Below are 27,875 nucleotides of genomic sequence, written 5' to 3'. Positions count from 1 at the left end.
CCACCCCATGGTTCTGGCCATGGAAGTGACAGGATAGATCCTGGACAGAAATGCCAAGGTCCCAGCTGTGTTCAGTGTAGGTCAAGATGAGGGGCTGCCCTGAGCCCCCTCAGCGAACACTGAAGAAGCAGAAAACAGGCCACAGTGTTTGTTGTGGAGTTCATTTAATTTATACAGCGACTGTCAGCAACATTGCACCCAGGCAACAGAACACATAGGACTCATGTCAAAGCTCCACCTGCAGCCACGATTTGATTTCACCCTTCAGTCTGCAAGCACCTCTGTGAATCCCCACCACGTCCTCCTGTAGCACAGTGAGTGCCCAGGGGCTGCCCAGGTGCAGCACAAAGGTCCTTGTGCCCCATGCATGTGCACACTGCAGTGTGCAAGGCACACATAACTTTCTCACCTAATTTTAACCAGCCTGGCATCTTGAAGCATTTCCTCCTTGCTTCCAGATTAATGAGTCTCGTTATTGTTCTGACCTGCTCATACACAACACTCAGCTCCACCGTGAGAATTAACACGACAGTCACACACAGCACTAACACACACCCCACTGCTGCTACAGCTACATCGAGTTGAGGAGTGCAAGGAAATATTGACAGCTCGGACAGGAAAGAAAGCAGCAGCTAATGCAGGGACACAGCACAGAGACCCCCCTGCCATGGAGCCATTCTGGTAAGACAGGGCCACTGCTCTCCCTGAAAGGGCTCTGCAGACCCTGAGTGCACAGGACATGAGTCACTGGTGCATCCACTTGTGCAAAAGCTGCCTCCATGGATGCCAAGCCCACACAGGCACTAATCTGATGTGCCTCGAGGGCTTTGGTTTCAAACCAGAAATCCCAGAATGTTCACTGCTAGTGGCAGTACCTGCAGTGACCAGTGACAGTCTGCACCAAGGCTGCCCCAGGCCACAGTCAGGCAGCAGAGTCCCAGTGCATGGGGACTCCTCACCACTGCCTCCAGCAATAAGACAGGGGACTGCCCTCACCCTTCTTGAGCTGAGGTCGTTGGGCCTTTTCTCCATGTGCTGTTTTGTCCCCTCAGCACACAGCCACCATTTCTTTTCTGCCCTGATTAGCTGCCAAGGAACGCACAATACAGGGAGCACAGGACTGCACACCAAACAGACACCTCATGCACTTGGTACCTTTGGGAGTAAACTTAAGGAACAAAAAGTTTCTGTGATCCAGTGTCGTTACCCCAGAACGTCAAAGCTTTTGGCTTTGGGATGCCGTGGTAACGCTCAAGGGTGCTGCAATAAGTTATTGTCACTACACACACAACTCAGACACACAGGGAGGGGTCAGTCACACCCCTGGTGCTGGGGAGGGTCAGTCACACACAAACACACACACACACAAAATATTTAACACTGCTGGACTGACTGAGGGAGCCTCAGTCGTCAAACCTCCCCTCACGGATGATATCAAAGGAGAAAGGGAGAAACTTGAACCCAGTGCCAGTGTAGAACTTGTTCTGGAATTCAATCCTGTAAGAGACAGAAGAGTGATTATTCATTAAAAAGGCAGCTCTCAATAGGAACAATTAGCAAGAACTCCATTAAAGGTAAGATTACCGACTGTAAAAAGCTTTAAAGATAAAAAGAGGCATTATGACATAAGTTATCTTTTGGTACAACCTCCCATCTAGTGTGATGCTTCTGTGTGGAGCCAAGAGCTGTCCAGAAACTTCCATCCCACCCTCAGGGACAAAAAATGGCAACAGGAGCAGAAGGCCAGCCCTGACCACAGTGTCCCAGGAAGCACAGGGAGCAGAGACAGCATTTTCTACATCAGCTGCTAAAGTTCCCTTTTTCATTAGCACAAGCCTCAGCCATGTGACACAGAGCTCAGACTCCCCACCAGCCACTTCTGTTTATTCCCTGCAGCACATTTGCACTGGGATGTGCCTGCCAGCTCCAGCCGAGCGTTAGCTCAGCCCCATTTGCTGCTGCCCCTAATGAACTTGAGAAAAAAAAGAATTATTCTAGAGAACTGCTCAATAGTCAGCAACAGACAAATAGGGACAGGGAAAACTAATCCCCTGATTCCCAGCAAAAACAAGCCTAGGCTTCACAGACACTTTCCACTGCACAATCCACTGGAAAACAAAGTCTCTGCAGGCAGCAACAGCAAACTGGGGAGCCTTAAACACAGTTCAGGAGAAGGGGTTTTTTTTAAGCAAAAAAAGAAAAACTTGAATTATTTTTCCCCAAACAGAAAATCATGGCAAACTCCAGAGCTGCTGGATTCAGCTAGCAAGAAGTGATTTCCCCACAGAGCCCAGGAGGAAAACCAGCTTTAGCCTGTATCTTCTGCTGCCTCCCAGGCCAAGGGATCCCCAGGATGAGCAGGATTTTCCATGTGGGAGGAAGGGCTCCTTGCCAACCTGCTCTAGTTTTTCAGGAACCCTGATAATCTCCATAAGTATCCTGTGACTAAGTCACTGTTCTGTAGGCAAAGGGAAATGAGAGACAGAGGGCTGGGTATATGAGTCACCCAAGCTCACTGTGACTGACATGTTAACCCTGATGATTCACAATTCCAGCAGGCCTCAGCATCCAAACCCTCCCTTTGGACATTCCATTACAACTGGAGGCCTGACACTGGAAAAGAGACTGCTCTAAGGTTAGAGAACTATCCAGAAAAGTGAATTTAACCAAATAATCAGTGTAAATGGCCAGGGGGGAGTTCTGCAGGTATCTCCAGAACACCCAGAACCCAGCAGGAAGCACTGCTGCTGTCAGGCTCATTGCCTGTTACGTGTCCCAGTTTACTGCTGAACCCTCTGTGTATCTCCCATGGGTGACTAAGTTCTGCAGAGAATTTACAGAAGTGGCATTATCAGCAAACAGCCCAGGAGTCCTCTGTCAGCAGCAGCACTTTGCAGCTTTTTGCATTAATAGTTAGTGTCAGTGTTTGTCAGACTGTTGTTCTGTGGATTTTCCAACCTCACACAGTCAGGGTACTGGAAAACCAGGCAGCTCCAGTCCTGTGAGTAGGAGGCAAAAGTGCAACAGGAATCCTGACTGTCACTCAGTACAACTTCAAATTTCCATTCAATGTTTGTGTCCCTAAAGGTGCCAGAACCTGGGGTCAGGTGTAAACCAGGCACACCTCAAGGGTGGCATACCCCAGAGACAGAACCCACTGGGGTGTCTGTGCAGAGACTGCTGCAGTTACTCCTTCCAAAAAAGAGCAGAAGTGCTGTATCTGTCTCTGGGATATTCCATCCTGCCTGACAGGAGGCTGGGGCTGCCCCTTGGAGCAGGAGCCACACTGCAGGCAAGTCCTGGCTCATGACATTTACAAAGGAAAATCAAATCCTGGCAGGTGGGTGAGCAGCTGGACTTCACCACACCCACTCCCTGGATTGAGAGTGGGATGCAGCTCCAACACACCCACGCCTCTCTGGAAGCAGCACCCTGAGTAGTTACAAACTTTTGGGCACAGACTGTTCTGGCTCACATTAGAAGAGGTGACCAGCTTAAAAAGAGGGAAGCTGCTTTAATCTGAATGTTCATGTTGAACCTGTACAACACTGAAAAGCAATACATGGAAAGATTAAATATTTAAGAAGATTGATATATTTCAGAAGAGTTACAGCAAGAGAAGCTGACAGCTCAGACATGTACAGAGCTGCAGTGGAGCCCAAATTCACACCCTGCAATCCTGGCAGCAATCCAGAGGGCTGAAAAGCCCAACCTGCTCAAAGAATGCACAAAATAAGCCTCCCTCATTTGGGACTACCAGGCACAGCATATGGAACAACCTGTGAATTCCCTAACCAATAAAACACATGCTCAATTTCTCCTCCTTTCCAGGAAGGCTGAACCACCCACACCTCAAATTCCTGATAGGTGACGGTTCTCCCATAGCCAAAAAATCCCATCTGCTCCTTCCAGGACAGTGGTATTTGACCTCCACTCTCCCTTCCTCTTCCTAAAAAGGGAACACCTGTCATTGGAACACCCTGTTTTCAGCTCAGGAGTAAAAAGGAATGTGAACAGTGTGCTCTTTGGAACCACTGCAGGTGCCTCCCTGTGATAACCAACACCCAGCAACCTCAAAATCATTTCAGCAGATCACTTGCAGTCTGAAATAGAACCTTAAACTTGCTTTTTGGGCTCTGAGCCTGAACAGATTTTTCTCTCAGAGCCTGTGCATGAAAGGCTTGCAGGTTTGAAACACATGTCTAGGGAAAACAGGACTTTGTTAAGCACTCCAGTTCCACAGCTGCCCTGCACTGGTCTGCATGGGCAGAGTGATCTGTGCTCTCACTGCTGCTGCCCCTGGGTTTGCCTGTTTGCCATTTCACAGGCACATACACAGATGGTTTTTTAATGGCTCTATAGGGAAAGCCTAGCAATGCAAACCATTACCTCCAGCTCATGCCTGTTCCAGGTGCCTGAGCCATATGTGGAGGTGCAGTTTGTGATTAACACAAGACAGGTACCTCCCCAAAAATGTGTTTTCTGCTCCATGAACCCTGCCTAGAGCAGCTGCTCAGAGCTGTTCCCCTGCTGCAGCTCAGAAATACCCATGCTGCTCCACAGCCCAGAGAGGCCACAGCCCTGGAAATCCTCTAATCCTCAAGGAATTGCAGAGCAAGCCCCTCACATCTGGAGTTACAGCACTGCTGCCCTCTGCTCCTCTTGGCTGGCTCTCAGTGCCCAGCAGGGTCCATGCAGCTCCTGCTGTCACTGCTGTGGTGGCCCAGCACGGTGACAGCAGGGAGAGCATGAGGGACCTCTGGCCAGTCAGCAAGGAGCTCTCAAGTGACTGCTATGCAGGGTTCAGGCTGGATGCCAGGAAAAACAGAGGCATCATCCAGCAGCCATTTCCAGGAGTGCCCCCCTGGCTCCCTCAGCACAAGATGGCTTCACCCCAGGACAAGCTTGGCTCACTTGGCTACAGAGAGACACAGGTGGACCAGGACCCTCCAGCCTGCACCCCCAGGAGCCAGGACACTCTAGTCTGCACCCCCCAGCCTGCACCTCACCAGCTGCCAAAGGAGAGGGCAAAAGGCCAAAGCTTTCCTTCCTCACAAGCAGGGGAAAAGTGCAAAAAGGCTGATTTTGTTTTGCCCTTTTTTTTTTTTCTCCAGAGGCACTTGTTTCCTTTTGCACTTATAGAAGTACTTTCAGAGAGTGCTCCCAACTTCTTCTTGCCATTTAAGCAAGACAAACTATTTCTTGTGATCTTCAGAGACTTCCCTTTGCTACCCCCCCCCCCACCCCCCAGGAAATCAGCAGCCTGAACCCCAGAGAGGCACAGACTCTCCTACATTTCAGGCTGAGAAAATCCTACTCCCAGTTGCTCCTCTGATCCCACCAGTGCACTAATGAGGGAATCTGAAGTGGAACAATGAGAGCTCTTAAACATGGATTAGAGGAAGCTCTTGAATATTTTCCATACTTGGGAGCAGAGTAATTCCTTCTGCTTTGCTGGCTGCATACACAGGAGCTTAATGATCACAGCAAAGGACTGCAAAAGAAACTTCCAAACGCAAGACCAGCAAAAATTCACTGCCATCCCAAAGTACCTCAAGGGCAGAAGGCAAATCAACTGCTGTCCAAGGCAAAGTTTTATAGCAGTGAGCAAGAGCATGAGTAGGAACCTGCAGTCAGCAGCTATTGCACACAAAGGACAAAAACCACAGGAACCAGGGAAAAGACCAAGAGATGGAATGAGAAAGTCCTGCTGAAAGCCACAAAGCTCCAGCCAGCACAGCCTCCCCAGTCCCTGATCTCAAAGCTTTGGCCCTAAAGCTTTAGTCTTTTAGTGCTTGTTTCTAAGCACAGCTCCACAACTTCAAACAACATTTGGGGGGAGGTGTTTTACTACAAACAGGATTGAAATCTCTGACCCTTTTTAAGACTTTCTGCCTCCTAGATGATGGCATTTCTGCACAGTCCAGGTGACATCAATTTTTCTTGTTGTGAAGAGCTCTCCAAGTTCCTGGATGTTTCAGTAACTCACCAGTGCAAGCGCAGAGCGTGGAGGAAGGCTGAGAGCCCCTCCATGACCAGCAGAATGGCCACAGTCAGCGTGGCAAAAGCAGCAAAGATGAAGAAGAGGCCCAAGCCTCCCCCAAGGCTCCTGACACTGAGGCCAATGTGGATCACCATGGTCCAGAGCACCTCCGAGAGCTCTGCCGAGAGAAAGGGGAGAAGACTCAGTCAGCAGAACAGGGGGTGGTTTACTGCTAAAGCAAAAACTAAAGTCAAGCAAACCCCTGCTACAATGAGGTGGAAACTGAAGAGGGACAAGAGATTTTGCAGCCAAGTGTGTCAGGACATTGCCTCCAGCTGTCACACAGGGCAGGGCAGAGTCCTTGCTCAGCAGCTCTGCTTTATTCTGTGATTTTAACTCCATTCCTCCCATTCAGCAGAGCTGACCCTGGTGTGTGGAGCTCACTGCTCCCAGGTAATGCACAGGCAGCACTGTCCTGTGCCAGCTGAGCACCAAGAGGCCTCTTGTGCTGCTGCCTCCAGTTGCAATTATGTCAAGATGGACATGACTGGCACCAACACCAGTCTTTTATTAAAAACTTTTCATGCCTTCTCTCAGTGGACTTCTTTTAGGCAACTCTGACTCCTTTCCTCATAGGCAGCTCCTCACAGCACTTTCTCCTTTCCTCATTTAACTGCTTCACACAGTACTGCCTCCTTTTCTTACAGGCAGCTCCACACAGCACTGGCTCCTTCTCTCCTCTCTGCAAGCTTCCTTATTCCTTCTGTATGACTGGCTAAACCCAAACCTGTCCCTTACTCAGCCACCTAACCCTGTCTGTCCCTCACACAACATCCTCTTACCCTATCTGTTCCTTGCATGACTGCATGTCCCTTACCTCCTCACACCACAGCCAGCACACTCCATCCCAAACTGTGCCAGACTTTGGCTCTCAAGCTCCAACTAGCAACTAGTCCACTCTTTCATAACACCCAACCTCACTGGGCAGGCAAGGCTGTTTTTATTCAGTAATTCACTGGGAGAGACTGCCTTCTGCACTAACCTTACAAACTATTCTACACTTACAAACTATTGTGCTACAATACAGGGCCCAGAGCTCAGCTCCCCCAGGGACACTCACGTGCGTGGGCCAGGCTGAGCGCCCAGAGGCGCAGGTAGGACGCGGTGTTGGAGATGCAGCCCAGGCAGTACTCGATGGTGTGGATGGCCTGGTACACCACGGTGTCCCCAAAGTCAAACTGCAAAGGGAACAGAGGATGAGGGGAGCTGGGAGCGTGGTGTGGGCTGGCTGGGTGGGGACATGGGCAGGGGACTGCTGCTATCACCAGGGACACTGTGTGTGACACTGCACACTGACACTGTCTTCTCCTGGTTCAGCACGACAGCGCCACAAACAGAAAGTGAATCTTGTCTTGACAGGTTTTGCAGAATGACAAATGCTGTGATGTGGATATTGTTTTCTCATTCTGGCACGTGAAAGTCAAGATATTCCAAATTCATCCATGGGCTTAGCCAGGAAAAGACTGTTCAGCAGAAGGTGGTGCTGGTGTGCACTCCCTGGTAACCCAGAGGTGCTGCTGGGGAAGGAGGCAGTGCCCCAAGCCATACTGTGTGTGCCTTTGCTACAGGAGCAACAGGAGCATTTTGCAAGACATGAACCTGCCCTTTTTGAAAGCAAATATAATGCATTAAGCTACCCTGAAAAAGTCACATCTGTGTACCATTTACTGGCAAAGCCTCCGTGTCTCAGTAATTTTCTGCAATAATAAGTCTGCCATGTAGGGCAGTTTCTTATCTTGCAGCTTGGGAAAGCATTCCCTGTAGTTTGTATTTAATCCATGCTTCAGAAACTGCTCCAATTTAAGTGAACACGATGTTTTAAATACATCCAGTGACTAATGCTCTAGGCATGCACACAAAGCTATTTATATTCTTAATTCTCCCCTAGTATATCCAAGGCAATAAATATTTCAAACAATTCAGTTAAATTAGCTGTCAAAATCCTAATCCTTTCTCTACAGAATGTGAGCTGTGAAGTTCTTCACTAAAGGCTGTCCTAGCCAACAATTCCAGCTCTGGACACACCAGCCACCAGCAGAAGAGAATGTGGGAAATGTTTAAACAATGACCTTTCAAAGCTGAGTGCAACTGCCAGAGAGAGCAACCACTGAGGCAGGAGTGGGAGCATGGGGATTGCTGTAGCACAGTCCTTGTGGGTTGACACATTTTCCCCAGGTTCAGTGAGACATCAGGTACACCAGAACAGGAACCCCGTGCCCCTCCCCTGCCCCCCATTCCACACAGGCCTGTGCACAGCAGAGCTCTGAGCAAACCACTCTCAGCACATTTTTCAGCAGCAGTGCCCTGGTCAAGCTGTTCTGATTTCATGCCATTTGTATTTTTTGTAGTGAAACTGGTAACCTGATAGTGCTGAAACCTACACTCAATCCTGCACCAGGTATTAAAACCCTCATATTTTTAATACTTGTTACAAGTACTTTTGGATGAGCAGTTTCTCAGAACAAAGCTTCCTTTTTACACAAAGCCTCTGGCCAGTTCAGTTCTTGAACTACATGAAACTGGACTGGTTGTGCTGCATTTGTTCTCTGGGTTAACCAGCATCATCCTTAACAGGGCAGGTAGTTTGTGTGAAGAAATCTCTTAAACAGTTTGCTGCAGCACAAAACTAAGAAAGCACAACTTAAAAAAAAAATGAGACTTCTCTGGAAGCTCAGAAGTGAAAACTTTTTTGTTTCAGACCTCCAGCTGAACAGTTTCCCAGGTAACTGGGAACAATCTCTAGACAAGGGATCAGACAGACAAGTTGTACAGATGAAGTATAAAAGTCTGTTGATGTATGTGTGTATGAATTTAAAATGGCCTGTAACATGAAAACAGCAAGATCTTTTGGAAAACAAGATGCTGTGACGTAACAAATTCCATTCAGCACGTTTTACACCAATGGGAAATGGCCCAGGTACACATGAAGGCAAAGCTGCTGTGCTCTTACCACCTCGTCCTCTGTAGGCTTGAAAACATAAATTTACATTTAGTGCAGTGTTTTGATCACATTAATCATGAACACATTCAGCAATTCCCTCCTACACACGCCACGGAAAGCAGTAACACATCCCATGCACTACAGAGGCAGGATCTGCTGCAGTTGTTCAGAGGCATCAGAAAACTCCCCAACTACCTGAGATTGACTGTTTTTCTCTTCTCCCAGAGGAAAGGGAAGTAATTAATATTACCCCCAGCATTCAAAATGAATATATAAACAAAATTTCAGTGCTGCAGAAATACAGCCCCTGAATTTCCATTGGCATGGGAGAAGCAGATAACATGTGGCACCTGGGAGTGCTGTGCACCCCTGAGATGGTGGCTCTTGGGGGACAAACAGAGCCACATCTCCCAGGATACGCAAATTATGCTGCTTTTTCTGGAGTCCTGGGAGTGATCAAGAGACAGTGAGTGAGAAAACTGCTAGGAACACACTTCACTGGGAATGCTGCTGTTTAAACAGCCTGCAAATGAGTAACTACAGTCCCAGTGAGCTCATCCTGCTGCCGAGTGCAGTGCCCTGAGAGCGAGGATGCTCAGGTGCTTACCTCTTCCCCCTCCTCAGAATGGGTAGATAACTGGTCATGTTGAATGATCTCAGCATCCTCCTCCGTTGGGCCATTGCCCACCCGGATCCCACCAAAGTTGTGCGTGCCCTGACACATGCAGAAAAGAAAGAGCAAAGTGTTGTTTGGGTTTTAGTGCAAAAGTGCAGGTTTCTCATGACTCCATGTGCAGCAGCAGCTCACAGAGGAAAACAAAATATTAAATAGTAAGGCCCAGATTAAGGCAGGTACAATTCTATTTCCCAGCTTGGATGGGAAAGGTGCTGATTCCTGCTGGGGCTGGGGAAAAAAAAAAAAGTCTGTCTGAGTGAATCCTTGGTACATTTCTACAGGGTAACAGCAACCATGAGGACAATAAAGGCACACCTCTCAGAGGACATTTGCTGGCTCTGACATGCAACAGCCCCACATCCTGCCCAGCACAGCTGGACAGGCATGGACACACCACTGCTGGCTACCAGAGCAGGTCATGGAGCTAACACAAACACACACATCAGCTGCCACCAGCCTCAGGCACACCAACACTGCATGGAAAACCAGATCTTCCCCTGCTTGGAAACTCTACGTTGTGCAAGCACGTCCTTTTAGAGACTTTTGTTCTGACATTCAGCATCTGACTCTCACCTGCACCTCCAGGGCTCCAAAGGGGAAAGAACAACAAGAGACTGAGCTGAAATGCTGAAATTGGGAGCAGTTCCCACCCAACCCCTGAGTCTGACCCCTAGAGAGGCAAACTACAACACCATAAATAGAAATAAACCCTGTGCCCAGCTTCAGCACTGTCCTGGGTCGCCTGTGACACAGGATGTGACCTGACTTGCCACATCCAGACTGCAGAAGTCCAGGGATGCCCATGCAGACAAAGGAGACTGCAGGTCCCATGACCTGGTGCTTGCACAGACCAGCAGAACAGCTGCTCTGAGTTCCTCTACCTCCTTTGTCCTTAGAAGCCTGCTTTTATTTTAGGCTGAATTATAAATATGCCAAAATGCCAGATATGAATTACAGACTTTGTCAGGTTTCTAAAAACAAATTAGGTAGGCGTTTATGCTCTGAAAACAAAAATAAAATTTACAAACCCTCCATATTCATAACTAAGACAAAGTTTTTATTAGGATTTTCAGCATCTCTGAAACACCACAAGTCACTGATAACTCCTGACAATATTCTATTTATGTATTTCTAGCCTGTGTGAACTTGCACTTGAGCAGCCTTTCCCTGCACTCAACTCATATCCATTCCCTGTAAACCAGCCAACCTAAACACAGCTCCAATTGTTTACTTGATCCTTCTAAGCACACTTCACACAAGACCTCCTCTTGCAGCTTCCCAATGGAGATGCACTTCACACGCTCGATGGATCCTGCACAAAAGATCCATTTTCATTTCTGACATTTCTGTGAGGAGACTAAAATGTCACAAGAGAACCAGCTGATACGTCCCTCCCAGCACCTCTGGCACCTGGAGAACACGAAGTTCTCCACACAATCAGTGAGATTCACACCTCCTAGTCAGCCAGGCAGATTCAGAACTAAAATGTAGCTGAAATAGGCAGCACTGGGGAAGGGACTAAGTTCTGGGGCTGCCACAATGCTCAGCAGAAAGCACTGTCAGCAAAGGGCCATCTGTAGGCATAGAAACAGGTAAGTCAAAACAACCACCACCAAGAAGCTTGCTTGTGCACAACCATTTTATAATAATTTCAGGTCAAAGTGTGTACAGGACAGATGTGTCACAAATTTAATGATTACTGACATGGAATTGCTGGAGGCCATCACATCACTTGTGTGTTTGGGAACATATAATGCAAACAGAAATGCTGCACTGAGAAGAATCCTAATCTATCTCAAACAAACACACAAGCAGAAGAAAAAAAGAGACTTTAACAGGGAGGGGGAAAGATGTCATAGCAGGAAATCCTGTGCTGCTCTGCAGGTTGGATTCAGCAGCACTCCTGCAAGAAGTGTCTCTGTGCACACACAACTACCATCCTCCAGCCTGGGTGTTCATCCAGAATGTATCAATTTGGCTAAACTTTGCTCTTTCCAAGAGAAAGTGTTTTCCACCCTAAAGGTGCACTTGCCATTCCCTTATGAAACTCAGATACATTCCATGCTCCCTCGATAACCAGACACAAAGCCAGCTCCCATCTGTAAGGCATCAGGCGAGTTTGAAGTGCACTCACTGTTGCAGCCGCTGCTGCCTCGAGCGCCTGCGCGTTCGTGCTGCCCTGGGCCTCCTCGGGCTGCCCTTCCTGGGGGTGGAGGGAAGAAGAGAGAGGGAGGAGGAAGAAAACAAAAAGAGAAAGGGAGACGAATGGAGGGGACATGGGAGGATGAAAGGTGGTCAGAGAAGGGAGAGGGAGTGTCTGTAACTGAGCTGATCTGTGACTCGCTGCACATCCTCACGTGCAGGGAGCACTCGCACGTCTCCGCAGTGCACGTGTGCCCTGCTCCTGCACCTCACACACAGTGCAGCTGGAAACCTACACAGCACCCCAGCAGACAACCTCTCACATCACTCTCTAAGTCACTTTTTCCTTTTAATTGTTTTTATTTACCATCCAAGCTGCTTTAACAAAGATAGCTAAGAATTCTGCCAGCCGTTTCCATCTCTGTTTCCCACTGCCAGCCCAGCCCAGCTGCAGAAGTGCATCCAGCAGCCAGTGAGACTGTTCCTAAACCAGCTACCAAAGCCCAAGCCAGAGACACTGTTCTGATCACTACCAACATAAGTGGTTTTTAAAAGCAGGTTTGATGCTGGATCCAAATCTGGGAAGCAGGCAGGTAACACTCTGTCTCCAGTAACACCCACCAGCTGGTATGCCCAGGAGTATGAAAAAACACTACAAGTTTCAATGCAGAGAACCCATCAATCCAAGCTCAGGATGGAAAACACACCTTTCCAACCAAAACCAGTTTTCATATGTAAAATGTAAAAGGGAGTCACCCACCAAGTGTTTTCTCCTTAAATACTGCTGGCGAAGGACCAGGGGTTTGGCTACCAGCATCCACGGCACACACAGCAAAGCCACCACCACGAGGAAGCACTGGAGCCCTTTCTGCAAAAGAAACAAGTCTCAGGTAATTCAGCTGCAGCCCCTGCTCAAATACACACAGAACCCAGCAAGAACGGCTGAATTTCCAGTATGTGGATACTCCACTACCTCTCTCTTTTCTGGGAACAGCAATTAAGAACTTAGTGCCTGCAGCTATCACCTCTGACTAAGCTCAGCATTTAATGCTGAGACTGGGGAAAAATCTGAAAGGTCCTGCAGGGAATGAGAATTTGGCAGATGTCTGATACTGCTGGGAGGAAACTGTTGGTGTCTGAGCTAAGCTGTGAGATATCACACTGCAGACATGGGACAATATTCCTAATTGCTTTCCACTATTAATCAGGATCCACGTGTTCTGAAGCCACAGTTGACTTATGGTGAAATAAAAATTCCTGAAATAGGGATTATTTCTTCCTTCTGCAACATTACACAGTATCAGTCTTCAGAAATGCTCTGTCACAGTGGAAAGATGTTTCATGCTTGATTTTGCAATTATGACAAGATCAGTGAAACACTCCAGTATCATGATGTATCTCTGATTCTGTTCTAGCAAGAGCACGCACCTGCCCACTATAAAGCATCTTATTACTGGTATCCTCATAGGAGAACAGAAACATGTTGATAAAGTGTATTAAGAGGCTGGGTGCTTCCTTGGATGTGTGAGCATCATAGGCTGTCCACTTGTAAAAGATGAGAATAACAAGGTATCCAAAGAGGGAGGACATGAAAATCATTTCTGGGATAAATCCAAGGTATATGTTCAGTGGCTTCTTAAAATAGCTATGTGGAAGAAAAAAAAAAAAGAAAGTTTATATTAGATTTGATTAGAATTAGGGCAAAAGCTTTTAATAAGAGGATGAAAAGAGTCTTTGGAACACAGCTCAACAACAGCTGGGCCTGGAGCACAGGAACTGCCTGACAGGCACAGCTCCACAAACAGCCAGAGACAACTGCACTGCACCTTCCATCAGGAGGTGAGGGCTGGCAGGCATCTTAAACCACAAAACACCCAAAGACACTTCATTCCCCCCACCACAAGAAAACCAGAGCAAAGCACTTACATGTGGTTGAGGAGACTCAAGGCGACACCAAAGAGCATCTGGAAAATGCCAAGAATCACAGACATCTTCATCTTAAAGGAATTGAGGAAAGCCAGCTTATTGCTGGCAATATTCCAGATCTGTGAACAACAACACCTAGTCAGATAGCAGGGAAAGGAAAACAGGAGAAGGAAAACACTCCCTTTAAGTCAGGAAGTGTGAGGCTGAAAGAGCAGGTTTTTAAAGATGTGTTTGTCCTACGGGTATCTTTTGGGGAAATGAGCAGACAAACTTTCAGCTAGGAACAATCTGACAGTAACTGAGCCCATCACTCAGCAAATCAAACCTGTTTTCATGGTACCTCAAAAATGCAGGAGAAAAGAGGCTGTATCCTTAACAGAAAGAGTATGATTATCCATTTAAAGGAACAATTAGACACAGCTCTGATTTCCTGCACTTCCTCTTCATGTGGAACCCACACAAGGTTTGTCATATATTACAAGCAGAGTGAAGAGCAGAGGTGTTGATGCAGGTAGGCACAAACTGGGAAATGTACATTTCTAAGGGTGACTGAAAAAAGCAATTAACAACTTTCCACAAGGTAAAAAAGTAACTTCTGAAAGTGATTTTCAAGGCTAATCAGTTTTGATTAAAGCAGTGCAGGTTAGAAGGGGTGAGAAAGTAGCTTTTAATGGACCTCAGAACAAAGGTCTCTATCCCAAATCTGGCATCTCAGTAGGAATTCTATCATTCAGGAGTATTCCCACCACTGATGGACTTGCTAAGGGAATGGCTGGGCTGGGGAATCTTTCACAAAACAGTGAACAGCTTTTTCTTTCTGCTGATACAGAGGGTTTTTCCCAAAAGATTGCAGAGGAAGGATGAGCTCTTACTGGGTCAATGCCAAATGGGTAGGGCCCACCAAACACCCCTGGGACAGCAGGATCCAGCTGCAGCAAGGGAGTGGTCTCCAGCAAAGCATCTCTGTTTGGGAATAAGATTATACAAACATTAACAAGAGCAATGCCACTCTCCTTCTGTAAAAGCTAGCAACACTCTTCCCTTGTGAGAGCAAGGAATAGCTTAAACTGAGAGAACTTCAAGGCTGTAGAACCTGGATGGTTCTAGAGATTTTCCCAAATGAATAAAACCTTGTTTCTTGAGCTTTTACTCAGTGTCACAAGGAAGACAGGTGCAGGGGACAGGAATCTTGAAATGTCCATGGGGAAATAGGTGAGAAACTGCATCTTTGTAAATTTTATGGGAAAAAATAAAGCTGTTTTGAATCTTGGCACACATAATCCCATTTACAACCCTCCTCCAAATCTGACCTGAGACAGAGGTCAGAAATTTTTGTTTTCCTGAGCTGAAGGACAATGGGGAAGGACAAGTCACCTGCCTCTCACTGTCTCTACAAAGTTACCAAGGGTTTACTCACGACCAGTTGGCTTTATTGAACATTGGCCGGACGCTCCAGGAGGAACCAAACATGTTGAGGGACTTGGAGAAGCAGTCATTGTAGATGAGGCCAGTGTAGGTGGAGAACAGCCCCATCAGCAGGATGATGTATCTCCCACTGAACACCATGTTGAACATCTGGTGTAAAAACCCAAAAGGAACAAAGAAAGTCCATGAGAACAGGGAAGGTACCTCCTAAAGCCAAATCAGGGAAATCAGTTTGTTGTAGTGATGCCTTAAGTTTTAAAGTTTTTCTGTTCTGCTTTGGTGTGCAGCTTTTAGTTTTATATTAAGGGTTACTAGGATCTTTTCACAGGGTAGTGAAGACAAAACAGTCCTATCCCAGCTGGAGACTCAAGGACAATCTCTTCAAACATCAGGCCCTAAGCATAAACAACATGAAAAGAGGAGGATGGGCAAGCAAGGAAGCAAGGACAATGCAACTTAATGATTTGAGGCTATTAATTACAGTTGATTTCTGTATGCAAATGGACTAAAACCTACAAAAATGTGAGATCTCATGACCAAGCTCTCTTTTGCTTCCATCTTGGAGCCACCTGGGCAGGGCCATGACTGTGGCATTGGTGCTCCCAAGGTGTGGCCTTTGAAGGCCCCTTAATAAATATCCACTTTATTCCTCTTAACTCTGTCTAGCCTCTGTTCCAGCTCCTCTAGGCGTCATTTGGACAAACATTGGCCACGTGAACTGAGAGGCCAAAATCTCTATTTCCCCTTGCAGAGATTAAGGGTGCAAGAGGGAGCACAGCAGCACAGATAATCAGGATAAAGAGGCAGTGTGGATCTCCACAGGGGACCTGGGTGTAGCTGGAGAGGACAAACTGCACTGCACAGCCTGATGCAACTCCCAGCAGGCAGCATGAGTTTGGAACAGGAGCACAGACCCTGTTAGCCTCCTCCAGCTCTGCCAGTGTATCTTAACCCTGGTCCAGCTCCTGTCAGCCCTGAGCCAGCAAAACCAAATGGGAACACATAGGAAAAATGCTGGGGATGAGACATACACATACGGAACTGGAGTTTTGCAGTGGCTAAACCCCACTATGATCCAGCTACATTTGGGGTGATTTTTTTATGCCAACTTACCTACTACATTTGAAAATTTCCTTCCGACAACTGAAATTAATAATTTCCTATAAATATACAAAAGGAAAGCCAAGGGAACTCAATGCTATCATGAAACTACACTACTCTGTGTATGTGTGTCTTCAGGCTTCCCAGCCTGTACATGCACTTCAAAAATTCCAAAGTAGGACTAATGGGCATTGTCAAATCAAGGGGAAAAGGATGGGAGTAAACTAAGCTGCAACTCTTTGTTTGAAATGCAAAGCTCAGCATGATCTGCCACGTTACCTCATTGTCACTCTTCTGGGACAGAATCCGGCTTTCCCTCACCACCATCCAGACAGCAATCAGAGTCATCAGGATTCCATGGCCAAAATCCCCAAACATGACAGCAAACAGGAATGGGAAGGTGATGATGGTATAGGGTGCTGTAAGGGAAAAGACAACATCATGCTGTGTTAGTCAGCCCAGATTCACCATGGTACACTTCAGGCAATTTAGCAAATATAATTCCCCAGCTTCCCCTCTGTTACTGAAAGCTCATGAGTCTCTACTAGAATTCTCTATTAGAGACAGGCAACACAGACAAACATCATGACTAAAAAATTTGAGACAGAAGTCTTGGACTTTTCCAAGTCTGAATTTACCTGGATTTATTTCCCGATATGTCCCAATGCCATAAGCATCAACAATGTTTTGAAAGCCAGAAGTAAACTTGTTTGTTTTGTTGTATGTGGGTGGGGTCTGATTGGTTTGCATCCTGTTTAAAATAGATGGGACAGTGGATCCGCTGTGCTCCTGTTTGAGAAAAACAAAGGGAATATCAGCAAACCCACCCTGGGAGCACTGGAGGATGAATTCCAACACAGCTGTCCCATTGGCATTTGGAAAACTGCAATGTTGAGTGTTTGCAGTGTGCTTGCACAATGAGACACTGAGCAGCTGAGGAAGGCTGCCAGGATTCCACTGCTCCCTGCTCTGTGCAGCAGGAGTAAAGGTGAACATTGTCTGCACAGGACAGATAAGAAACCAAAAAGCAAGTGGAAGGACTTAAAGAAACCCAACTCTCTTGACTATCTGAGCAGAGGGTGAGTTTGCCAACATCCTGGAGAGCTCCTTATCCAGACACAGGACTACAGAGCCCAGCCAGGGTAACTAAGCACACCAAAGGACTCACACATGGTAAAATCCTCAGCATTCCAGCATCCATCTGAACTTTAAGGTCCACACAATACATTTGTTACTTCTTTTATCTCTAAGTCATCATTCCTGCATACTAAATGAGCTGTCCTCTGTGAGGGCTGATTCCAACAGCCCAAGGGGATGGGTTCAGAGGCTCAGAATACAAAAAGGGCAAAGAATCCATGTGGTACTGGCACAGAATCTACTCACAGTGCCTCTCCTGAGAGCAAACTGGATGGAATCGAGGTCAGCAACAGGACACCACACTTCAGCAATCAAGCACTTCTGTGTCACATCAATGTTGCACAGGTTCAGGGTGTGGTAAATCGCCTTCATCTTCCTCACTTTGATGAACCACACACGGATGTTTTTAGCAGCTGCCTGCAAAACCCTCTGGCGATGATCCTCAGTTTGGTTCAGCACCTTTCAGAGAAGCAGGAGAAAGATGAGGCCCAATCATGCAGCAAAGCTCAAGGTGCACCAACAAGACAAGCCTTTCCCACAGAGGATGAACAACCAGCCTGCTCCCCCACCCCAGGCACAGGCTGCCCCATGCCTGCAGTCTATGATGTACCCCCATATCAGTTAGTTCTGCTGAAAGGCTTAAGGGCTTTTTCCAGGGACAATTTCTGATTACTTTCCTCCTCCAGTTCCAATGTCAGTGGTTAATTCAAACAACAAACTGTGCCAAGATCACAGGGAACAGTTTTACCTCCACCCAGGTTAAAAGAGCAGAGAAGAGTTCTGCAAGTGAAAGGTTTGCTGAAAACACACATTACTCTGAAAAATTTGTTTACTGAAGGGAAAAGGAGAAAGTGTTTCCTACTGAGGGTGTTTTCCAACTGGAACATATCAAACTCAGGCCAAGTCAGATTTCCAAAGTGGAAAGTATTAGATTGTAGGGAAAGTGAGGACACATGCAGCTTACAGCAGTTACACTGCTTCTGAGCTCCTGTCTACTTTAAAATATCTTTTGAGCTACACTGCACAACTCTCAGCTTGAGACAGTTTCTGTATCAAATAAGTAGGTCAAATTCAACCTTTATCCATTTAGTTTCTGAACCTTTTCTCGATTTTTGTCTCAAATCCCTTAAATCTTTCTACATTATCACATACTGCCTTTCTTCCTTGAAGCAAGCACCAGGTATTTCAGAGGTGGCACCCATGAGATTTGGGTGCTAATTGCTTTTTACCAACACTCAGGCTGCTGCACAAGTGATTAGTTGTAAAGTAGAAGCTCTTCAGGACAGCACAAGATGAAAATATAAAGACAGGCAGAAAAAGGAAGAGCTAAGTTAATGTTAGCATTGTTATGTTAGCTTGGAAAAAAGTTTTAATGTTTTCAAAGTACTTGCAGATGAAACAGAGTTACACAACATGCTCTCAGAGTCAAAACCTAGGGGATCTCCCTACACAAGTTCCTCTTTCCTCCCTGGTATGGAGTTCTCTGTACTTATTTGTACATAATGAATTGCTTAGCCCTCCAGAAAGTCCAAACCACCCAGCCCATCCTGACACAGAAACAACTGAGCAGTGTCAAAACACCTCTCTTGCACTGCTGGTCTCAAGCTACACGAAGGTGAAAATATGGTCATTTAATAGGGGCAAAAATCCTCCTGTTTTAACAGGATCCAAAGTTTCCAAATATAGTTTTCAACCATATTATTAAAGAAAAAAGCCAAAGAAAGGTCATTGGCCACAGTTATTTTACCATCTGAAGATCATCAATTCTGGTATTGACACCAGAAGCCATTTCCTTCCGCTCCTGAGGTGTTTCTGGGCATGGGTAGAGGGAGGCCCGGAACCTGGAAGACAGGGAAGCACCTCAGTGACAGAGATGGAAAGAAGATCAATCAGCCAGGGGTGAGCCAGAGGTACCTTGAGAGAAGTTTCTGATCAGCAGAGACTGCCAAGCAGAGCTCCAGCCTCTACATCAAAGGGATGCAGAAGTTTGCTTTAGGCCAAAGCAGAAGCTGAGTGGCAAAGAAAACAGAAGTGGGAGAGAATCCTCTGCTCCCTGTGCTGCCAGTGTCTCCAGGCACAGTCACGAGGCTGCTCAGCCATCCAGCTGAGGGGGGATGCTGTCATACCAGTGCAACTGCTGATAGAAGCACTCACTGTTGTCTCCACTGATATCCCATCAGGCCTGCCCCAGAAATCAACACTGCCTTGGTGTTTTGCATTCCCTAGCACATCAGTTGTGTACTTTGAACATTACAGGCTGGGGAGTGGTGACTCTGACAGTAAAATGTGTTTCAGTTACTTATGGCACATTTCATTTGCTGTCTAAGTATGTGCTCCTGCAGCACTGCGAAACAGGGAGTTGAGAAATACTGATATTAAGTCATATCAGTGTGTTTCAAATAACTGAGAGTTGCCCAGCTGTCAGACTTTCATACCCTTCACAGATCTTCTTGACTCTATTCTTCAGCTGGTCACCTTGGAAGAAGATGATAAATACAGACTTGTGCACATAATCCCCCTAGAACAAAGAAAAGAATTGTAGAAATTAGCATTAGATAATTACCAGAGTTTTACTTTTCCTTTTGCTGAGTCTGTCCAGCAGAGCTCAGATATGCACAGCAGGTCAAGAATGTACCTGAGTAACACTGTCACAAGGAGAGCAATTTTCTCAGTCTCAGTACAGAGGACCTGCACTGTATTTGTGTTTACTGAAGCAAAATGCCCCAGGTTATCCATTATTGATTCTATGCACTACATGGAGATCTGGAAAGATCTCCAAAAATAATGAAGATGCAATTAAGTATTTATCAGCACTTAATGCAGTCAGCTCACCTACAGAATCAAGCCAAAAGAGTGAATGAAGATTTTAAAAAAGTGGAGTTTAACCAGTGTGGTTCCCAGGGAAGCCAGAGGCACATTCCTTGCACAGCTGTGTCCTTGGGGGCAGTCAGGGCCCCCTTCCTGCATTTGTTGACAAGTTATTGTTCTACCTTACTTAGGAAATTTTAACATAATGTTTCGAGAATAATTACACGAGGTGTAACCTCAATTTAAGGAAGTTCTGCACAATAAGAACAAAGTCTCTCCTAGCAGACAGATGATTCCACAGGTCAGCTACTGGTGGCTGGTGGAACACATCAGTCTCACTTGAGAAAGAGAGGCTGTCACTGAGCTTCACCTCCTGAATCTGTGCTCTTTACTAGGTAAAGAGCAAGGGTGCCCCAAGTTTGAGCAGTGCCCACTGGTTTGAGCACAGAAGACACTGGATGTAAAACCAGCCCCAACCACAACATCGACTATTTATCTCTATACTAGTGCAAACGATGCTAAGGTGGATGTTTAAATTATTGATTATTGAATTAAGAAAAAAACCGAAAAGTTCAAGTTCAGATAAATGAACCTCCGATACTACACACTGCCCATGTCCCAATGAGCATCTTCTACGGAGGGTCACTACTCATTCAGAACTGCACTTGCAGTTTGGGACAGAGAAATCCCTACGCCCTGAATTGGTTTCCCTCTTCCTCCTATTTTTGTTTTAATTAAACGGAAAAACATTTGTTGATGAAGCTCAGAGGCTGCAGCAGGTGCTGGGATGGACCTCACTGAGGGGCAGAGGTTGTAGCCAAGAGTTGCTGTACCGTGACGGGGTCCTCCAGCGGGTTCTCGATCTCGGCCTGGCGCAGGAACACGTTCCCGCGGCACACGCGCCACAGCATCCGCTCGAACGTGGGGATGCGCTCGCGGTTAATCACACCAGCCACGAACCTGCAAGGGGACAGCACAGCCTGAGGGGACAGCACAGCCTGAGGGGACAGCACAGCCTGAGGGGACAGCACAGCCTGAGGGGCTGCACCTGAGCCACCCCAGAGCCTCACACCCAGCACACAACAGGTGCTGCAGCAAAAGCTGTAAAAATCTCGTTGTAACTTCCAAAATGGAAGGTAACAACAAAACAACTGCACTACAGCACAGGCTCTGTTTTTTAACAGAATGTAACAATCTTTTAAAATATATAAATCACTGCTTATAGGAGAAACAAATGCATTTAGATATAAAGTTTCTAGCTTTCAATTCCCTACAGCCCTGGTACATTGGCTGCAAGGGTTACAGCAGCCATGTCTGCCAGCGACTGTGTCCTGGGCTCATACTTAGGCCTCACTGGACCAAACCCCCATGTCCAGATAAAGTTTTACACAAGGAAGCCTGGAAGCAGCTGATAAAGAGGATGTAGAACTATACAGTTATTTGTTAAAACTTTCAACAAAGCTCTGAGATCTCAGAATATCTGAGGAAACAACCAGGCTTACATGGAACAAACTGGGTTAATTGTTTGGTGCAGAGAGAAATTTGTGAAGCACAAACACGAACTGGGAAGTTAACATGGGCAGGAAAAGAGCAGAGGGCAACAGCCAGTTTTAGATCAGCTTTCATTTGCTTGGTGTGGAAAGTTCCACAACTGTGCTGAAATAATTGCTGCTTCCACAGGGTGATAATCCCTAATCCAGCACTCCTGAACTGCAATTACCCGAGTCGGAGCGGGGCACCCCTTCCCATCTCGCTCGGCTCCAGCAGTGAAGAGGATTCCTCCAACAGGTCTGGATCCGCCATCTGCTGATGATGCAATTCAGCCTGAATTCACAAATCAATTAATATCTAATGAAACCAGTTAGTGGCATGCAGGGAATGAGGAGCCAGGAGATAGTTGTGGGAGACAAAGAAAGAAAAGAAGAAAGGAAAGAAAAGAAAAGGAAGAGCAAACATAAGACAGCAAAAAGAGGAAAGAGATGACAGAAAAGACAGCAAGAATCACACATGGAAGGAGAAAAACAAGAGGAAAAATGGAATGGCTCAGCAGGGCTTCCATACAAGAAAGGCTTGAAGATTGTTGCAACAAAGGGGCTGGGATATATATAAGTCTGAAGAGAGGCAGAATTAAAAAAAAAAAATCATGTTTTAAACACAAGTGATGTTCCCAAGAACCATTTTTAATGGCACAAACCAGAGAAACACACTTGACTCACGCATTTCCCCAGATATTAAATTAATTTATCCTTATTCACTGTATGGTTCCCCATCAGACACAAACACCGCTTAGAGCAGGCTGGCAACATGGTTCATCTCTTGCCCAGCCAGGCACTAAAACAGGACAGTTTTACACCATCCTTCTTTGCAACTCATTTGCAGGCTAAAATTCTTAGGAATATGGCTTGTAAGCGTCAGAAATTCAGGTCAAGAATGCTCAAATCATATCCTCTTGTGCACCATCTTCACACTTCTTCAATCCCGCCTCACACTCAGCTCTACCTTTGCAGCTTACAAAATGAAATGCCAAAGATTACAGCTCCTGAGCACAACCAGAGGGCCAAAGTCTTCCCTCTGTGGTATGCAGGAGGTCTTTCCCACAAAGCCATCAAGGGAACTTGCTAAATCACACTGGAAGGCAGAGTTTGACCCAAGGACATGTCATATCCACACACACACACAGAGCACAGCCTTGCAAAATCCGTGGCAAGAGCAGTAACTCAGCCCCAGTCTCTGTATCTGGGAAATGGCTCTGTCAGAGTGAAAATCTCTCCAACACTTTACCTGCTTGTCAAATGAAAGTGTTTGCCATATACAAGAGAGTTTTTGCAAGGCTGACACTGCAGCTCAGCTGTTGGTACACACACTTGCTGCAGCTTTGTTACATGAGGGAGGGAGCCCTTGGAAAGGCAACACAGGGAATTCCTGATCCTTTCAACTTTAAGGCGACTTGTTGCAACATCAAAAACTGAATGAAAATTCAGTTCATAGAGAACACAACTAAAACGGTAAAGTTTGGTACCTGAAAACAAAACACAGACCACACATCCCAACAACTGTTTGACATCTTGATTTCAGGATGTTGAAGAACAGTAAGCTACAATTGTTAGAGGCTTGTATTGTATTTCCAGTAATGGAGATACTGTTTGCAATAATTTTTGTGATGTGCAGCACATTTTAGCAGATGGTTCATGAAAAAGGAAGGACAGCACGGGTGACACCTTTGGATTTGCCTCACCTGAGAGAGAAATTGTTATATATGGTTAATATTAGCTTGGCCCATTTGGGCTTATGTGTCCTTTATTCAGGACAAATCCTGCCTTGAGGGAGTGGAATTACAAAGCAAAACAGTTTAGAATAAATGTGGATTAGACCAGTTTAACTAAAAGAAAACGTTCTCCAGCAATTACAAATTCCATGTTCCTTAAATTCATTTCTCAACAACTGATTTGATGGGCACACCCTTTCTAAAAAGCAAATGGCACAGCAGCAGCAGCTCTGCACCCGGAAGGATAACTAAAGCACTGTTGGGAGATTTTATAGAAATAAAAAATTGAGACTACGTGGAAATGGAAGAGTTATCCAGTTCCAGTGCAGGAAAACAGGATCTGAGAGATCTACTCTGAATGAGTTTTTGCCAGCAGTGAGTGAAATGTCAGCATTATTGTGCAGTATTTTTTACTAGATGAGGTCGTTCAGGATTGGAATCCCCCAAGCATTTCCATGACAGTAATCAAGAAGTCTAATATAAGAGCTTTCATTATTAAACATGATTAAATTGCTTATTGATCCCCTGATCCACATCCAGATCAGCACCTTTAATCTCAGAAAAGGTTCATTTTTTCCACTAATGATTCCAGTCCTGCCCTGTGATGGTTCTGGACACCCAGTGCAAGCCCATACAATTCAAGCCCCTTCCAGGTCACAAACAGGACAAAATTCAATGTTCACAAGAACTAAAAAGGATTCATGTCACCATCTATTAACCCAGAGCCAGACAGAAGTGACAGATGCAAAGCAAACAGAGAAAAGCAGATGGCAGAAGAGTCAGAGGGAGGAAGAAGGGACTGCATGCCATTAACCGTTACTTTTCCAGTCTTCTTTTACGCTCACACTCTAGGCAAAGCTCTCAGAGAAATCTCTCCAGCTCATAGTGCTCTTCATAAGCAAGGACAAGAAGACTGAGAAAAGGAGCATAATCATCAACATGGTGTGTTGGAACAAGAAATGGCTGCTTGGGCTGGAATGGTCACAGAAGAAAAAGGGGACATTTTGCCACCCTCCCTCCCACCGTGTTCAAGCTCTGGAGAGCAAACACCAAGTATGAAGGAATTGAGAGTCAGCCATTTCTTGTGCCACTCATTACTATGAATAACACACTCTTAATTACAAGTTATTCTAGTCTTCAAGTGTTGAAAGTGCTGTGCAATGGCAGCAAGGAGGAAGGGAGTGTTAACCACTCCAGGATGGTGAGCAGAGGCAGCTCTGGGCTGCTTGGGGCTCTACCCAGCTGTTTGCTGAGCACAGAAAGCTGAGACAGGTTTAAACTGTGCACACTTACATTTTACTGAACATCACCTGTAAGCTGTTCTGTTTGCTTTTACATAGAGCAGTACATGTTATTTGGTGTATTTTGTTTTATTACTACAGCCACCAGTTATGAAAGAGAAGCAGAACAAATCTAAGCTTTCTGTGGCTGGTTTGTGTAAAGCTGTGGGTGACCTGCCATGAACTGTCTAGAAAATAGATTTTGATCTTTAAATTTTGTTTGATCCCACTGCAGTTGAAGAAGAGCAGTAGGCAGAGAGGACAGTAATTAAGAAAGCCAGGTTGGGCAGGGCTTGGAGCAACCTGATCTAGTAGAAAACGTCCCTGCCCATGGGATGAGTTTTAAGGTCCTTCCCAACCCAAACCAGTCTGGGATTCATTCTCAGCACAGAAGTGCTCAGCACTTGGTTTTACATGACACTCAGAACAGGCAGTGCTACTTTAACTCAGCAAAGCAATGGATTATCAGGTTAATCCTGTTTGTCCAAGGGACATTTGTAAGTGAACATTCAACACTCGAAGACAAGGGTTTTTTTGTACTGAAATCAACCCCACAACCCAGCAGCCCTCACACCAGCAGCAGTATCTGTGTCAGCAGTGACTATGACTGGCACAGGACCAACCTTGGTGCCTGAAGAGGCAACACCTTGTGCCAAAACAACAAAAAACAAACCGTTAGATAAACGGCCTGAAGTGTGCAGGAGTCCAGCTCCACTTGACAATAGCCCTTGTAAATACCAGGAGCCATTTCCGTTAATAATTCTTTGATCAAATCCTGAGATTAGAGGAAACAGGACATCTACTCAGCAAAAACATGTCCTGAAAAACATACAGGAGCTCTTTGAGAGAACTGCCAAGACTCTTGAGATACTTCAGCTTTACAAGGAAGGGTTATATCTTCTCCCAAGCGGGATTTATGTCAGTGCCATGAACGACATTGGAGAAGCTGCTCTCAGGTCCAGTGGAAGTTGCCAGTGCCTGGCAAGAAGAATGTTGAAGACTTTAAATGTCAGCTTTGCTCCACAACTGACCTCTGAAAGCTTCAGGGTTTGATCAAAGGCTCAATTAATTAATTTATCTATTACTTAATTGGACTTTGTACTGTAACCCTGATGAGTCTCCACATAACACTTTAAAGGCTGAAGAAAAATTCAGCTTTATGGATCATAAAGTCCTCTGCATGTGCACCAAAGAGACTCTTACCTACTAGGGGCAGTGCTCAATGTAGCACCAAATTTTGGGACTGTTAAAAACTTTCAAAACTACTCACATCTTAATTATTTCACACAGTTTTTAGACAAACCACTGCTTAACTTTAAAAGCCCAAATTGGCATTGTAGGAGGTAAATCATGGATAGCTATGTGTACTGCATGAAAAATGGAAAACAACTTATGCAGCTTCCTCAAACAAAGCATAAAATGATCTTGCTGTCCAAAACAGCAAATAAAATATCTTTGAGAATAAAAATGGTAATTTCTATGAGAAGAATCAGCTCCCCAAGTGTTAAACCCCACCAATATTCTGACCTCATCAAAAAACTGCTGAGTTTTACGCAGTATAAATTTTAATTCTGTCAGCTCCAAGAAGTTTCTCTTCAGAGCCTCCTGGTTGGTGTTGATTTCCTTAAGCTCGTTTTCAATTTTCTCAAAGTTTGCCTGGAAGATGTGAAAAGAAGAAAGAAAAAGGGTTTAAAGCAATTCTATAATTAGGTGCTGTTCAGCCTGTCAATACACAGAGGCAAGATGCTTCACATCCACACCCAATTCCCATGGATTTACAGGTGCATCTCCAGCCTGCTGTAGCACAAATCCAGATCTGTCACATCTGCAGGCAAGTGGAGAATTCTCACACTCAGCCAGACTTTTATGGACTGGGTTGACAGTTTCTTCAAATCAATAAAACTGTGATAAACTTTATGACCCACCACCATAAATCATGCGTTCCAGCAGTTTTTGGCTCATTTCAGAGGTGATATTCCTTTTGAGTACTCTCACTTCTGTATTTGGACAAACACCACCATGTGAGCTGGCAGAACTGACTGCAGGGACAGCTGGAGACTGAGCTAATGCCCCCCTCACTAAATTCTGCAAGCATTCACCAACAGAGACAATTTTCCCTGCTACCATCAAGAGTCAAACACTAGTTTAAGCCTTAACACATCATTACCTCCAGGTCAATCATGTCACGTGGAAAAGGCACCTCTGGGTTTTCGCCAGTGTCCATGATAGGAATATTTGCCTTTTTAATCTCCTTCTCCACAAATCCTGCCGAGACAGCATCAGGAGTGTTAATTACAGACATTTCAGTGCCAAACAGTTACCCCAACCTGCACCTGGCCCCAGCAGCAGCAGATTCTTTCACCTCCTATTCCAAGATTGTCTGACCTGAGTTATCTTTTAAGGGGGGAGTGAATTCCTGGAGGCAGCGAGCCCTGCCTGTGCCCTCACCCCTCTGCTCTGCTCCAAACGCTGCCCTGCAGCTTCAGCTTGCCTTGACTTTTATTTTTTTTTTAAGCAAAACCTGCAGAGTCAGAGCCACATCAACCGCAGCGTGAACCTACGGAGCTTTCGGTCCATCTCCTCGCACCTCCGGACTTCATTGACGAATTTACGGTGGAACACGTTCACGTCGGGGTTCAGCTGCAGGGAGAGACACGGGACTCAGCAAACCCCCAGCCCCGGGGCCGATGCGGCTGGGCCGGGCCCCACCGGGGCCGGCCGGGGCTCCCGACGCCGCGATCGCGCCGGTACCGCGCAGGGAACACTCACGTCGCGGAACTGGACCTTGCCCAGCTCGCCCAGCTCGCTGACACAGCAGTACGCCGCCTCGGACTGCAGGAAGAGCTGGGCCAGGGTCATCTCCTCGCTGCGGAACAGCTCCCCCATGGCGGCGCCGCTCCCGCCGCGGCCTCTGCGGAGAAGGGCCGTGAGAGCCGGGCCGGGGGCTGGAACCGAGGCCTTCCCACCTCCGCCGCCCCCTCACAGCCCGGCTGCACCTGGACCCCACCCCAGCCCGGCCCGGCGCAGCGTTCCACCCCATCCTATCCTGTCCCCATCACACCAGCCCCGTTCCGTTCCGCTCTCCGCCATTACCGGCCGCTGCCGCTGCTGCTGTCACTGCCGCCGCCGCC

General features: G+C 46.3%; 1 protein-coding gene across 8 annotated transcripts; it reads right to left on the bottom strand.

Moving 5' to 3' along the window:
- Positions 1 to 145: 145 nt before the first annotated feature.
- Positions 146 to 27,875, bottom strand: ATP6V0A1 (ATPase H+ transporting V0 subunit a1). 8 transcript variants are annotated; one of them, XM_033078759.2, is made up of 23 exons: positions 27,838 to 27,875; positions 27,514 to 27,655; positions 27,306 to 27,384; positions 26,912 to 27,009; positions 26,272 to 26,400; positions 21,920 to 22,023; positions 21,033 to 21,159; positions 19,827 to 19,909; positions 19,139 to 19,232; positions 17,638 to 17,850; positions 16,893 to 17,043; positions 16,534 to 16,673; positions 15,146 to 15,303; positions 14,601 to 14,691; positions 13,729 to 13,847; positions 13,231 to 13,447; positions 12,563 to 12,670; positions 11,795 to 11,863; positions 9,592 to 9,699; positions 8,994 to 9,011; positions 7,104 to 7,221; positions 5,990 to 6,161; positions 146 to 1,497 (listed from the first exon to the last, which is right to left on the bottom strand). In XM_033078759.2, the coding sequence occupies exons 2-23, from the start codon at positions 27,628 to 27,630 to the stop codon at positions 1,404 to 1,406; spliced, it is 2,607 nt and encodes an 868-aa protein (XP_032934650.1). In that variant the 5' UTR covers positions 27,631 to 27,655; positions 27,838 to 27,875; the 3' UTR covers positions 146 to 1,403. The 8 variants fall into 8 exon arrangements, with proteins under 8 accessions (XP_032934650.1, XP_032934652.1, XP_032934651.1 ...); XM_033078761.2 differs by having other exon boundaries at positions 21,920 to 22,002; XM_033078760.2 differs by lacking the exon at positions 8,994 to 9,011.

This window comes from Catharus ustulatus, chromosome 23 (assembly GCF_009819885.2).
Source record: "Catharus ustulatus isolate bCatUst1 chromosome 23, bCatUst1.pri.v2, whole genome shotgun sequence".
Taxonomy (NCBI): Eukaryota; Metazoa; Chordata; class Aves; order Passeriformes; family Turdidae; genus Catharus; species Catharus ustulatus.
Note: the sequence above shows the minus strand (reverse complement) of the source record. Positions and strands in the feature narration are given on the sequence as shown.

Coding starts and splice junctions, on each gene's coding strand:
- ATP6V0A1 (XM_033078759.2), bottom strand. CDS start 27,630: ATGGGGGAGCTGTTCCGCAGCGAGGAGATGACCCTGGCCCAGCTCTTC. Junction 27,010..27,305: donor GGAGATGGACCGAAAGCTCC/GTAGGTTCACGC, acceptor CTGTCTCGGCAG/GATTTGTGGAGAAGGAGATT. Junction 12,671..13,230: donor AGATGCTTTATAGTGGGCAG/GTGCGTGCTCTT, acceptor TTTCTTTTGCAG/AAAGGGCTCCAGTGCTTCCT.